Here is a 15,733-nt window from a genome sequence, read left to right as displayed (position 1 = left end):
TAATTTTGTAATATAGCAATATTAAAAATTCTAAGACTTTTTATAAACCCATTAAAATTATTTTGAAATATGTTAAACCAAAAACCAACACGGAAATAACTAATAAGTTGCATGTCTATCTAGTCATGACTGTGTAAAATGATATTGTATACTAATTGTACCCAAACATTTTGTCGTATACCTACAGTACCTACATTTAAACGAGGTTTAAAAATTATTTTAATACTTCAACAATATAACTAAAACCTTAATACTAACCATAAACACAGTTGCAAGCGAATAAACCGTTAAATTCTATAGAATTTATTTTTCAAATCTGTCATATTATTTGAGTAATGCTTATAGAAATTGTATGTTCAATAAACTAATCTTAGACACAGCCAATATTAAATTTAGAATTGAATACGCTCAATTTTATTTGCAATAGAAGTTTAGAGATTGACCCGAGTTCAAATACTTTTCGTATTTACTTTATTTAACTGTTCAGTTTAAAATTAAAATGGAGATTTGCAAGCAGACGTATTATTTGAATCTTCACTTGTTTTCTACTCACTGCGTTGCATTTTTAATGAATCTGATATGTCTGAAATGTTTGTTACCTATTGCATAAAGAAAAGAAACAAAATAAAAAATAATGAACACAAGAGATTATGTGGTTTAAGCCTAATCCAAAAAGATTAATCGAAAAATAGCTAAGTAGTGTATAAAAATACACTGGCTATTTTTCGTAGATTCACATGAATTTCCCGTACCTAAATAAAATAAGCCTTTGTTTCCTAATGCACCAGGTATAACTTATCTTGGTGCCACATTTTATTTAAATCGGTAGAATTGTTTTTCCGTGACATGCAAAGATACACAGGATGGACTTACTTTCGCATTTATAATACAAGCCGTTGATTTGCATCCGTGCCATATTCAAGGACGTAATTATGCTAATGTTTCTCGACCCAAATCAACAAAAAAATTGGTACGTACGTTTTTTTTTTAATTTTTTTCGGAATTCCGTCAATGTCATTTAGCCGTATTTAAACTTGGCGCGTGTGTTACTGGCCTTAAAACCGTGCTGCGCTCTCACACAAACGCAAAAACAAAGCATACGCAACCATTATTCATAAATTTCATTCATAAAATTGGATTACTTCTGAAATACTACGACATTACAATGACAAAAAAAGCAGTGCATATTAGCTATTTCCCGTCTACTGTAATTCCAATCGATTATTTACGTATTTTACGTCCTCCTCCTGAAGTATGGCACAAATGCAAATCAACACCTTGTAGGTATTAGACGTGATATTGGTATAGATATTGTTTAGGTAGGTACACCAGTTATACTCGACAACACTATTGAATTAATTAATCTTAATTCAGTATTAATCGACAGGTAGCTAATTGCATACCTAGAACATACCTCTAAAACTAGTTCTTAGTATAGTCTAGAATGTCTAGAATACGATGCGATGTGTGTTTAATGAGATGTGACTACAGAGATAAAATAATGTGTGATAAAAATGTGTCAAGTTTGAGTAGTGTTTAAAAGTGGTTTCACGGTTACAATGTGACATCCACCTATTATTATTATTTTGGGGTAAACATTTCTGCTTCTTAGCCTTTTGGCTAGTTTTGACTACATTTACGGGCGGGTGCCAAGTAAATGTAGCGTGTAGTGTGTATGTGTGTGTTTATTGTGTGTGTTGAGGTGTTATGCCATGTTCGTCCAATTGCATGAACTTTCGTACTATGCGACACGTGTTGAGGATTGCGGCTTTTTGTAGTAAAATGTAGATGGAGTCTTTAAGTTCTATTAGTTTGAGGCTGTGGTGGAGGTGATTGGGTATGACACCCGTGGTGGAGACGACTATTGGTACTACGTATACTTTATCTTGTCTCCAAATTCTCGTGACCTCTTCTTTAAGTTCTTCATATTTGCTTATTTTTTCTACTATTGTTTTTTGTAAGTTATGGGTGTTGGGTACTGCGATATCTATAAGGTAGGTGACTTTGTTTATTTTATCCTGAAGGGTGATATCTGGTCTATTATAGTGGACAGTTCTATCTGTTAGTATTGCGCGATCGTAGTAAAGTTTATGTGTATTGTTTTCTAGAACTGTTTGTGGTGTGTACTTGTAGTAGGGTGTGTTTGTGTCTTGTATGAGTTTGTGTTTGAGTGCTAGCTTTTGGTGAATGATGTTTGCAACCTGGTTGTGTCTGTGAGTGTAGTCTGTCTGTGTGAGTGTTGTGCATGCCCCTGTAATGTGTTGTATGGTCTCTGGTTGTGTGTGGCATTTGCGGCATTTGTCGTTGGTGGCTGTGGGGTCTTTGATAATATATTTTCTGTAGTTTTTGGTGTTAATAATCTGATCTTGGATTGCTATGATAAATCCTTCGGTTTCAGGGAACAGGTTACCGATTTTGAGCCATTTGTTCGAGGCTATCGTGTCTATGTGTGGTTGTTCCAGGTCGTGTGGGTGTCGCCCGTGCAGGACTTTCTTTTTCCAGTCCTCTATTTTTTGTATTTGTGGGTCAGTAGTGTTGTTGTGTTGTGTGTCTGTTTGTTCGTGTAAGTTGAGTGGGGTGAAGTTGTGATCATTTAGCGTAACCGATTTATGGATGATACTGGTGTGTGATTTTGTGTGGAAGAATGTTTTCAGCCTATGAATTTGTTTCTGCCAAAGATAGTTGATGTCTATTAGGCCTCTCCCTCCGTTTTGGCGTTTGATTGTGAGTCGCTCTATTGCGGATTTCGGGTGAAGATTATTGTGTTTGGTGAGTGTGGTGCGTGTTGTTCGTTCGATTTGTTGTATGTCAGTTTTGGACCATTTTATAATTCCAAACGAGTAGGTCAATATTGGAATTGCATAGGTGTTCAATGCTTTGATGAAATGTTTTCCAGAGAGTTGTTTTTTGCATATTGCGGTCACTCTCCGTTTATACTCTGAAATTAATGTGTTTTTAATAGAGGTATGGTCCAATCCTTTGAGTTGTTTATAGCCTAGGTATTTGTACAGATCTGTTGGTTCCATAGCTGCAATTGTGTCTGAAGTGTTAACGGTGTAGTCTCCTGGTTTTATTTTGCCCCTAATTATGTGAAGTGTTTTGCATTTGTCCAGTCCAAATTGCATGTTGATGTCTGTACTGAATTCTGTGGTGATGTCTATTAATTGTTTCATTTCTCTCTCTGTTTTTGTGTATAGTTTAATGTCATCCATGTAGATGAGGTGTGATATTGTGATTTCGTCTGTTGTGGTGTGTTTAAGAGGGTATCCGGCTTGACAGTTGTTGAGTAGGTTGGACAAGGGGTTCAGCGCTAGACAGAACCATAATGGACTCAGGGAGTCGCCCTGATAAATACCTTTTCTAATAGATATTTGTCGTGTTGTGATAGTGTCGTTGTTGTAATGTAAGTGTAATGTTGTTTTCCAGCGGGCCATGATGTGATGGAGGAAGTCTATTATTTTAGGGTTTATTTTGTAAATGTGTAATATTTGGATTAACCATGTATGTGGGATACTATCAAAAGCTTTTTTGTAGTCTATGTATGTACAGTGCAGATTTCTATTTTTGGTGGTAGCATGTTTGTGTATTACTGAGTCTATAATTAATTGTTCCTTACATCCCATGTGGCCTCTTCTACACCCTTTCTGTTCCTCTGCTATAATGTTATGGTGTTCAAGGTGCTTGTTGATTTTATTTGTGAGTACGGAGGTGAGTATTTTGTATATTGTGGGAAGACATGTGATTGGTCTGTATTGGGAAGGTTGAGATGAGTATTGAGCCTTTGGTAGCATATAAGTTATTCCGGTTGCGATGAAATCAGGTATGTTTTGTTTTCCTAGGACTATATCTGTGAAGTTTTTTGCGATAATTTTGTGTAGTGAGTCAAATTTTTTGTACCAATAATTGTGTATTTTGTCAATACCAGGCGATTTCCAGTTGTGTAATTTAGCTGTAGTGTAATTAATATCTGATTCAGAAATGTTTGTGAATTCCATTTCTTCTAGTGCATTCCATTTGGTTGTTTCCTCAGTGATCCACCTAGCTTTATCGTTATGTTGAACCTGGTCTTCCCAAATACCAGCCCAAAATGATTCTAATTGTTCTGTTGTTGGTAATTGTGTGTTAGTGTTGATGTCAGTTGTTGTGTGTATTTGTGATTTGTGTAAGTTTCTGTAGAAGTTCTTTTCGTTAGTAGCAAACATGGTGTTATCGTGTTTGCGCTCTTGTGCCTTATTGTATCGCCTTAGCCTATGGACTTTTAGTGCGAGCTTCTGTTTTAATGTGTCTAAGAACTCCTCAGGTTTTCTGTTGTCGTTCTCGTGTCTAGTGTGTGTTGTCATGTTCTTGAAAATAGCTTCGACTCTTTTAACTACTCTATTAGATCTATTGTTGTTTATATATTGCGTTAGTCTACCGCAGTCGGCTCGTAATTTTTCGATATCTCTTTCGAGTCTTTGTTGCCATGGTGGTTTATTTACTGTTCTTGGTCTTGTGTTGCCGGTGTATTCTGTAATTTTATAATTAAGCTCTTCGGATATGACTAGCGCTGTGCAGTATATCAGTGTGTGTATGTCTATAATTGTCATGTTTTCATCTATGTATTGGTGTAGTATGATAGTATTAAATATACGTACTAAGTGAGTAAGTTTTGGTGTGTATTTAAGTTTAGGTAGTTTCGGACGAACTGCTGGGTCCATCCCCGAGTACTGTGTTAAAGCAGTTTTAAGTTTTTCGTGTATTTCTTGGATGTACGTGTCTGATAACTGATTTTGATGGAAATTTTCTAGCGTCTCGATATCGTTTTCTAGCGTTATGGTAATGTTTTCAGTTTGTGTGGATGTGTGTGTGCCTTGTGAGTATGGTGGTGTGTGAGTGTACGGTTGAGATTGTGTGTTCGTTTGAGATTGAGTAGGTGAGTGCGATTGTACTTGTGTTGTGTTTTGTGTTGCCGTGTGTGTTTCTGTCATAGGAATATAACTTAAAGTCTCTAGCTGTTCCCGCACTTCTTCCTTCAGTTTATCTATTTCTACTTGGGATAGAAGTTTATTCCTAACTATTGTTCTTCTTTGATCTGAAATGCGTTGTTCTGAGACACTAATTTCGGGGTACTGTCGAGTGAAAAGTTCATGCAACTGTTGGCGGTAAGTGGTCATGTCGGTCTCTAATTTGGTGATGTGAAAGTAGGTTCGCATGATAAAGGTATTCACTTCTTTGCTCCATCTCATGCGAACTCTTGGTTTTCCAGCTTTGGTGGACGCGGGCAAAAAGGCACTTGCCCCCCGCGCAACATTCAAAGCTGGTAGTGGTGGATAATATCTCATACTAGTATGAGGAGGTGATGAGTGTGTGGGAGGTGACGATGGTATCGATGGTGATGATGCTCTGGAGGGTGTGTAAGAAATGGTACTAGGGCTAAATGGTTCTATTGGAGTGTCTGTACGGTCTGTATGTCTGTCACCATCGTCACTGTTGTCGGCTGTAGTATCTTTGTCGGTGGGAGCCCGCCTGTTCAACTCCTCACCGCTGACGGTTCGCATGCTGTGACACCCAGCGTCAGCTCCAGGTGTGCCCCGGCGATCGCCCCCGGGCAGCGGCCCTATACGTTTACTTTTAGAACGAGTCTCCATGTTAATGGGTTACCTTTGCCTTGTTAGCCGTATAAGTTTCGATAGTATACGTGTCCGCCCCCCACGTGGTCTGATGTTCGACGCGGACGTAAGGTAGGAATTTAGGGGGCTTATTATTATTATTATTTGTATGTCTCTTTCTGACCTCGGGACTACAGAGTCCCGGATTTTTGGAAGGCGAACGTGGGGCCGAAGCCAACACGCTGAAGCCCTTTTGAGACAACTTTAATGAAATGGTAACACAAAACCGACGATTATCCCTGTATACACTATAGAAATGTACCCAAGGACAATCCCCGGTTCTGTGCTAAACTATTGCTAACTATGGATGAAAACTACTTAGGCTATTGTGATGGGATGCTAATGGACTAGGAATGGGGAAACTACGGGAACTATAGCACCTGCCGATGACAATGTATTAAATACATGTTAAAATGGCAGGTGGAGACTCGCCAACTCACTTACTGGGCCCCCGGGAATCAGTCACTGAAAAGCAACAAGAGGGCAACAGGGACATGAGCGGCTGAGAAGGGTGAGGATACCTCGGCGGACTTTAAACGCAGATCACGCGCTCCCTGTGGGTCCAGCATCACCGGCCCACTCGCCACTTACCACGAGGCACCTACCCTCCGAGCAGGACTAACCTTGCTCTAGCGACTCCACTCTGACCGGCCGATGAAGGCAAGCCAAGAGGCGGGAGACCTATCCCCCGTCATGCTTCACTCCGGCAAGCCGGAGGTGGGGGACAGTATACTCTCCCTGGAGCACTCGGATATATAGCCCCGCGGGGTCGCTACTCCCCGTCATCCGCCTCAGATGCCCTGCGGGGCTTATTATTATTATTATTTGTATGTCTCTTTCTGACCTCGGGACTACAGAGTCCCGGATTTTTGAGAGGCGAACGTGGGGCCGAAGCCAACACGCTGAAGCCCTTTTGAGACAACTTTAATGAAATGGTGTCACAAAACCGACGATTATCCCTGTATACACTATAGAAATGTACCTAAGGACAATCCCCGGTTCTGTGCTAAACTATTGCTAACTATGGATGAAAACTACTTGGGCTATTGTGATGGGATGCTAGTGGACTAGGAATGGGGGAACTACGGGAACTATGGCACCTGCCGATGACAATGTATTAAATACATGTTAAAATGGCAGGTGGAGACTCGCCAACTCACTTACTGGGCCCCCGGGAATCAGTCACTGAAAAGCAACAAGAGGGCAGCAGGGACATGAGCGGCTGAGAAGGGTGAGGATACCTCGGCGGACTTTAAACGCAGATCACGCGCTCCCTGTGGGTCCAGCATCACCGGCCCACTCGCCACTTACCACGAGGCACCTACCCTCCGAGCAGGACTAACCTTGCTCTAGCGACTCCACTCTGACCGGCCGATGAAGGCAAGCCAAGAGGCGGGAGACCTATCCCCCGTCATGCTTCACTCCGGCAAGCCGGAGATGGGGGACAGTATACTCTCCCTGGAGCACTCGGATATATAGCCCCGCGGGGTCGCTACTCCCCGTCATCCGCCTCAGATGCCCTGCGGGGCTCTTATTATTATTATTTTTGGGTATACATTTTTGTATCTCGGTATAAACTACCGGGTTTTTTAGATTAGCACGGGCCGAAGCCAAGTGCTAACCTATGTGAATGATGAAGGGAGATGTGCTGGATTGTTAGGTGTGTTTTGAAGTCTTTGTTGTGTGTCTGTGGGGATTGATATAGTTGTCTGGGTTTCACTGTCATTTTGTAAAAATTTTCTAACGATTCGGCAAGTGTTCAAGATGGCAGCCTTCTGGAGGGTTCGATAGGTGGTCGGTGCTAAGTCCAGTGTTTTCAGCGACTGATGCAGTTGCTTTGGAATTACACCAGTCGTTGAAAGCACTATGGGAATAATTGAGACACTGCCCAATCGCCACATACGGCACATTTCAATTTTAAGGTCGGTGTATTTTGATAGTTTTTCTGAAATGGTGTGTTGCAGGTTGTGTGTGTTCGGTACAGCAATATCTATGATTTGAGCGGTTTTGTTAATTTTATCTAGCAAGGTGATGTCCGGTCTGTTATAATGTACTGTCCTATCAGTGAGGATGGCGCGATCGAAGTATAATTTATGGGTGTTGTTTTCAAGAACTATTTGGGGATTGTATTTATAGTAGGGTACTGATGGTGGGGGAATTAATTTGTATTTTATTGCAAGTTTTTGATGTATGATGTTAGCAATCTGATCGTGTCTATGTTTATAGTCGGTCTGCACTATTGCTTTGCATGCTCCGGTAATGTGCTGGATATTTTCAGAGGCACTGCTGCATTTTCTACAGATATCAGTCGGGATAGCGGCTCGCATGATATGCTTCTGATAGTTGCGTGTTTCGATAACTTGGTCCTGAATGGCTAACATGAACCCTTCAGTCTCAGGGAAGAGATCTCCTCGCCTTAGCCATTCGTTCGACGCTAATTTGTCGACGTTTTGCTGGTTCAGGTCGAAGAGATGTCTTCCATGTAGTGACTTCCGGGCCCATTCTGTTAATTTAGTCAGTCTGTCAATTAATATTTCGTTATTTTGTGGCATCTTATCATGCATGTTTAGTGGTGTGAGTTTCCGGTCATTATGAGCTATTGCTTTGTGTAGGATAGAGTTAGTGCTTTTTGAATCAAAATATTTTCGGAGTATACCAATTTGCTTATTGTGTAGGTTTGTAATGTCTATAATCCCCCGTCCACCATCCTTTCTTGGTAATGTCAGTCTTTGTATGCAGGAGCGGGGATGGTGTTTCCTATGTTTGGTTAAGGTTGTGTTTATAACGCGTTGCAGATTTTTAAGTTCTGTCTTATTCCAGTTTATGATTCCAAATGAGTAGGTAAGAATGGGTATTGCGTATGTGTTAATTGCCTTAATAGTATGTTTAGCGTTTAATTGAGTGTTAAGAATAGATTTGAGTCTGTGTTTGAATTGAAGAGTTAGTTTTTGTTTTATTTCTTTATGTTTTATTTGTTTATCTTGTATATATCCTAAGTACTTATAAGTTTCGTTTTCATCCAATGAATTTATTATGTCACCTGCCTGTGTAGTATACGAGTGTTCATATGTCTGCCCCCCCTTTACAGAATTAATTTTGCATTTGTCAATGCCGAATTCCATTCCTATATCACATGAGAACTGCTCAGTAATGTTAGCTAATTCGAATAAATCTTCTTGTGATGTAGCGTACAATTTAATGTCATCCATATAAAGGAGATGATTGATTTTAAATTCTTGTGGGTCAGTCGGAATTTCATTCAGCGAGTCATTAATCTGTAATTTAAAACCTGGTGTGTTTGAGTTTAATTTATTCGATAGTGGGTTTAAGGCTAGGCAGAACCATAAGGGACTAAGGGAATCTCCTTGGAATATACCTCTTTGGATCTTAATTGGCGGGGTCTCTATTAATTCTGTTGGTGTTTTTAGATGTAAGCGTGTTGCCCAGTGAGTACTTATATTGCTTAAGAATGTAATAATTTGAGGGTTAACTTTATAAATGTCAAGAACTTTAAGTAGCCACGTATGTGGAACTGAGTCATACGCTTTTCTATAGTCAATGTACATAGTGTATAGGTCTTTTTTATATCTTTTAACGTGTTGCAGGATTACAGCGTCTATTGTCAATTGCTCTTTACAGCCCTGGCTCAGTTTCCGGCACCCTTTTTGTTCCTCAGATAAAATCGTGTTTATTTCAAGATGTTTATATATAAGTTGGGTAATACATGATGTTATTATTTTGTATATGGTTTGAAGGCATGTAATTGGTCTGTACTTGGCTGGGTTATTGTAATCAGTGCTATCTTTAGATATCATGTACGTTAGCCCTTCTGCTATGTATGTAGGCATGTCTTCTGGCTTCTTAATAAAAATGTTAATATAGTTATGAAGGTACGGATGAGTGCATGTAAATTTTTTGTACCAAAAATTGTGTATATTGTCGGAACCAGGAGCTTTCCAATTGTGTAACTTGTTAAGAACATCCTGAAAAGTATCTATGGGTATATGCTCAAAAGTCATGTCTTGTATATTTTTATGTTTTTCTTCTTCTTCTTTAATCCACTCTGCCTCTGTGTTATGGGATATAGGCCTCTCCCATATTCCTGACCAAAATTGATGAAGTTCGGCTACCGATTGTGATGAAACATTGGTGTTATTTTCTGCCTGGTTAGTGGTAGAACTCTTTAGACATCTATAAAATTGCTTTTCGTTGTTTCTGAACTTGACATTTTGAGTTTTACGCAATGTGCACTTAGTGTATCTGCTTAATCTACTGTTGACAAGAGTTAATTTTTGTTTGAGTGTGTCTAAAAAGTGTATAAGTTCAGTGTTTGGCTCTTCGTGTGTTGAGTGAATTTTGTAGTTCTCTATTATTGTGTTTACTGTTTTAACTAGTTTCCTACTTCTATTTCCGTTTATGTACGCTGTAAGTCTTCCTATTTTAGCCCTGAGATCCTTTACTCTCTTCTGAAGTCTTTTTTGCCATTTGGGTATATGTATTTTTTGTCGTGTGTTATTCGAATTTTCGGTAGGGTTGAGAAAGATTTTACTTCCGTTAGTTTTAGCAGCTGTCCAAGCTGCACTATATATGATAGTTTGGAGGTTATCAAAGTGTGTCTCACTATTAATGTACTTAGGTAAGATATTACTATTAATGCAATTAACTATTTGTGCAAGTCTTCTGGATGCTTTTTGTTTAGGGATGTGATTTCTTTTTGTGGGGTGTATATTTGTGAAATATTCTAATGCTGATGTAAAAGTATCTTCCAATTCCCGATCGATTTCTGCGTTTGCTTCTTGTTGTGTGTGTTGTTCTAAACCTATATTATTTAAAATATGAGTTTCAATTTCTATGTTGGTAGGTTGTGTGTGTGTCTGACATGTCGTGTCTGTGTTATTAATGGGAGTTACATAATTTAGCCTATTTTCTGTATTTGCATGTGTATTTTGATATTCTAATGGTCTACTAGCCTCTATTTGCTGGCGTGCGTAATCTTTTATTTCTTGAAGTTTCGCGTCTGTTATCATTCGGTTATTAATTATGACTCTTTTTTGGTCAGATATTCTTTGTTCTGACAGATGAGAAAGTTCTGGGTAGGTTTCTATGAACTTTTCTCTTAGTTTCTTTCGCCAGATGGTCATATCGGTTTCCATATTTGTAGTGATGTAGTACCATTTCATAAGTGTTTCGTTGAGTTCATTAGTCCATTTCATTCTGCTTTTGGTTTGTGTAGGTGTAGACGTGTAACTTGAAGGTGTAGTAATAATATGTTGTGTTTGAGTTGAATTGTAGGTGTCATTTTCGTGTTTCTCTAAATGTTTTCTGACTTCCGATCTTATTGTCTCAAGTGTAGCAGACGGTAGTAGTTTTTGGCGGACTATTGCCCTTCGTTGGTCCCCAACTCTTTGTTTGGAGACATTCATTTCTGGATATTTATCAATAAATTGTTGATGTAATAATGTGAGGTAAGAATTTGTTTCTGTTTCTAATTTTGTGATGATAAGATATGTACGCCATATGAATTGATTCATGTCTTCACTCCATTTTTTGCGCGTAGTAGTAGTGACAGTAGTGGGTGAAGGGTGTTTGGTCGATGTGACCTCCTCCACAACATCTACTGACATTGACGATGATCTTGATGAACGTAGTAAGTATGAAGGTGGTGATGATGGTAGCGATGGAAATAATGAAACTGATGAAGAACATGACGACGAATCGTCATGTGGTACTGCAACAGTCTGAGACTGGGCAGCTGGGTGCGATACGTTGCCCCCCCCAGAATACGAAGGGCAGCCCAGGCTGGAAGCCATGGGGCGGGATTCTCCATTGCAGTTAGCTCCGGTACCCGCCTGGGGTAAAACTCTGTTTCGTAGTCGCATTTTTCATAGGGAGATTAATAAGAATTGAAGGTTCGAAATTGAAAAAGAGGAGAGTATACTAGATAGGTTAGATCGAGTTCCAAGCTGACGCTTATGAGATAGGAAAAGGAGGTTAGGATAGAGGAAGGTATATTTTAGGGAAGTTGGGACCGTTAGTTGGGAAGGGTTAGCCGAGGTGTTATGACTATATTTTCTGATGGTACCTCCTGTTTGCCAATTGGCACAGGGTCGTCTAGTTCTTATTGACTTTTTTAAGCGTTCATGCCTTCCCCAAGCCCCCCCACCACGTCAAGGTGGCCCCATGGGGGGGTTATTATTATTATTATTATTTTTAGCCCATACTGTCCCACTGCTGGGCAAAGGCCTCCCCATCTTGCTTCCACACTTCTCGATCTTTCGACATCCACCTAAATAAAGAAAATATAAGGCATGTGCGGCGTACTAGTCCTGGTATGTTTTTACCGTCTAATGAGCTAGCAAAGTAAAAACTCATTTTTAACTCATAGGTACTATAATCAAACCTACTAAAGTTATAAAAGTTTGAATCATAGTTAATCAATCTATTTCACTCACTTTTTATTATGTAAAAATACACAGTTATGAGTTTGCCCCTCAAAAACACAGATTGACTGTGGGTTCTTTAAAATTTTTCACATTCAAGTTTAAACTGGTGAGGTTGTGTCACTTCTATGAAATAAAAGACTTATGATTTTTTTTTTTCTGTGACCTTAATTCATCATTTAGTAATTTTCGGGCAATATTCTGCGAAATTCGAGCCTGACTTTGATCGAACGGCGGTCGCCAATCTATTTACTTACAAAGTTTCTCTAGTTCAGTCAGGGTCGAGAACTTGAGAGCTCAACTTTTCTACAATATATCGCGCTCAAGGGCACTACAGAAAGTATTGTCGGAATATGAGCAGTTAATATGTAGTATATGAACCTAGTACAATATACCTATTTATCTTTTTTTTGTGGGAAGTCATCAAATGACTCCTCCCGCTGTGGGGTGCAGCGTGAGGAAGTCTTTATGTATCAAGCCATTTCAGTATCAGGGCCGCGGTAACTCTTACGAACAATCCCGCACCCCATAACTACTAATGTGTACTAATATTATAAAACTAAAGCTGTTTTTCGTCGAAAGTGATAATGTCAGAAACTACTCGACCGAATTCTCTTAATCGGGTGTGTGGAGTAGATCCGCCGAGATACGGGTGAAACCAGTGATCTGAGATTATCATATTGCTTAGTAGTACTCTCTCTATTTCCGTAATTTAAGTGCACCCAGCTTCCAATCCTGACTATAAATTGTATGATATGTATGTAGCAATACGCACCTATTTATAAAACTGCAGTCACACCCAGATGTTTACAATAAATATGTCTTTATCGCATGATAACTACAAACACATTCCATTGGAATATCAAGACTGCATACAATACAAATTACACGTGTAATGCAGACGAGTACAATAAAACTTGATAAATAATAATTATCTTGTTAAGTATTTTATCTAAAGAATAACATGACAAATAACATGTAATTTTATCTGTATAAAATACAAGCTGTTACCCCGCGATTTCGCAGCCCGAGACAAACTTACCTTTCTCAGGTAGTCAAGCTCCAGAATATCTGTGTATATTTCAATCGGTTCAATAATTTTGGTATAAAAGTGTGACAGCAAAACAGACTTAGGAGTTTGGTACAGATAGAGTTACTTTCACTTTCACATTTGTTACAGTAGTAAGGATTTTTAACAGCATACTATACTACTCAATAGCATATTACCGCCCGAAAGTGGAAAGCAAAAGTATAAAACGAGAAATTACAACTACATATTAAAGTTCAGTCTACGTTCCGGATTCCGTGAAAAACTTGTACATGTGTCCCATGTACACTTAATGGCTTGGAAATTGAGTTAATACTCACACCGACAGAGTAAGAAAACATAAGCGGAGATGTCATAATGCAGGCAGGTGCCATCTTCTTGATTATATTCGAACGATCAGTTACGTGTGAACTAACGAGACCTTCGGGTTCTTTGAGACATCTGTCAACGATTTTTGGTATTACCAGAAATGGTTAGCTCCAAAGAAGGCAAATATATAAGGGCAAAAATAGTAACGTACCTATTTCGTCCCCCGCTCACCCACATTTTGGCGCTTTCCTCTCTTAGGCGATATACTGTTATGGCACCTCCGCTATTAATTTTGTTCTCCATGAGTCACACCGACAGAGTGAGCCTGGCTACTGGGAATTTGTCACAGACTATACGTGGACAGTATTCTGTGAAACGGAATTCCGCCTCTGTAACTGTTACAGGGTTGTTTCATGCTGGATAGACTTCTATTTGACTAGTAAGTAATTGTATGTACTGAGTCGTCATTCAGTCCGGGTTCGGCCGAAAGACTGATAAGACTCAAGAGAACTCAAGAAGATAAGACAGATAAGACAAATAAACTTTTTTTTTTTTTTTCCGACGTCAAAAATCATCAAATGACCCCTCCCGCTGGGGGTTAGCAGCGGTGAGGGAGTGTCAGACTCTTACTGACTAAAAACCGTCGTGTTCCGTCATAGGCCTTTTATGTACCAGGGCCGCGGTATCTCTTTCGAACAACCCGCAGCCCCGGCAGGCCTTGGCCCTGCTGGGCCCCGCTGGGGTTGCTGACATCTCTTTGAGGAAAGCTGCATGCCTCAGGTGGATTCGATCCAGCAACCACTCTGGACACTATTTCGCTATGCGCCTAATCCAACGCGCCACCCCGTCACTAAGACAAATAAACTGTAATGGTGTTATTGCAAAAAAAGTTTGACGTTTGGTGTTTAAAAAAAGAATCGCATAAAATATGTTAAACAAGTAGTGTCAAACGTCTGTCTTTTTTTTGCATATGTACATCAAAATTTTTTTTGCATTTGAATCATAACTTCTGAAAAATATTGAAATAATGAACTTAGTTAGGTATTTTTGGCGTATTAAAATCATTTACCCCAAATGAAATTGGGATAAGGGCAGGAGGTGGTATTTTTGGCCTATTACTTTTTTTTAAGTTTTTCGTTGATTCGTTGCTATATATCTTTTCCACAGCGATTGTAAAGTCAATTAAAGCATTAATTAAGCTTATTAATTTAATTGTGTTCCGATAACAATACCAGTACTGATACAAAAAAACACCTAGGATGTCATTATTTGATGGCATTATCGCCCTTAATACGTATATGTTAGAGTTGTGAATTGTGTGTATAGTGATTGCTATAGTGTAAAGTTGTAGTTAATCGTGCAATTAATGCAGATGAGGTCGCGGGGTCGGCTTGTTTATAACTCGATGTTTTGCACAAAGTAAACTTGCTTCTTGTTGTCGACACGATAATGTTTTACTATCAGTACATGCTCAGCTGACTAATTGCGTGATGTACTCGCAGTCAGAGTTACTGTCATTTTGACAATTATAGCTATTTATTTATTAAACAGCCTTTTGCAAAACATGGTTGGGTAACGTGCCTATTTTGTCGATGTTTTTGGCGAAATGACAAAATTTGAAAGCACACAGTAAAACCATTTTCCGCTCGATTTTTCCGCGCGAAAGCACCTGGTACGTACCGCGAGAATACGAGTTACAGCGAAGAATTAACAAGTACTTGTCCATACAAAATATGCCGTCTGAAACCTTGTCACAGATTTTAACCATTCTGAATATCTCACGCGTAAACGCTTGGTTTAATAAAATTACGCTTTACAAAAATGTATTTCAATTTTCAATTCCAAAAATAACAATCAAGCATTCCGTAGGTACCTGTTGCCAAGTTAAGAGGGGTACGACAATTTCATCGATATACTCGAACAAAGGTCACGGCATATTATTGGATCTCTGATATTTTAATACCTCACAGCAGTATTAACTTAAGGCATAATTAAGCCGGCTGATATCGCAAAAATGTCCCCGTAGCGAATTTTTAAGCATTCTTAAGAGGGCTTTATAATTTTTATTCTCCGTTCATATTTCTCGATAAAATATTTTAGTAAGAAAATTTATATTGTCACTTCACTAGTTTTTAGATTTATTGTTTAGAATTACTTTCCATGTATTTTCTCAAACGTAAACCGCTCAAGGTGAGTAATTATGGTTATAGAGTTGTTTAAACATGTAAGTTTCTTACCAGTGACATATTCGATTCGAACAGAGTGTGGGTACCGAAGTAACACAACTT

At 39.0% G+C, this 15,733-nt stretch overlaps 2 protein-coding genes across 3 annotated transcripts in view; one reads left to right on the top strand and one right to left on the bottom strand.

The window, feature by feature from the left end:
* LOC124638029 (adipokinetic hormone/corazonin-related peptide receptor variant I-like) overlaps window positions 1-15,733 on the top strand; it is a 109,913-nt gene that overhangs the window by 55,305 nt on the left and 38,875 nt on the right. The window lies entirely within an intron of this gene.
* On the bottom strand, window positions 1,590-5,731 carry LOC124638027. The gene has a single exon (XM_047174798.1). The coding sequence runs from the start codon at window positions 5,625-5,627 to the stop codon at window positions 1,686-1,688; it is 3,942 nt and encodes a 1,313-aa protein (XP_047030754.1). The 5' UTR covers window positions 5,628-5,731; the 3' UTR covers window positions 1,590-1,685.

This window comes from Helicoverpa zea, chromosome 17 (assembly GCF_022581195.2).
Source record: "Helicoverpa zea isolate HzStark_Cry1AcR chromosome 17, ilHelZeax1.1, whole genome shotgun sequence".
Classification (NCBI taxonomy): Eukaryota; Metazoa; Arthropoda; class Insecta; order Lepidoptera; family Noctuidae; genus Helicoverpa; species Helicoverpa zea.
This window is presented reverse-complemented; position numbering and strand designations above follow the sequence as displayed.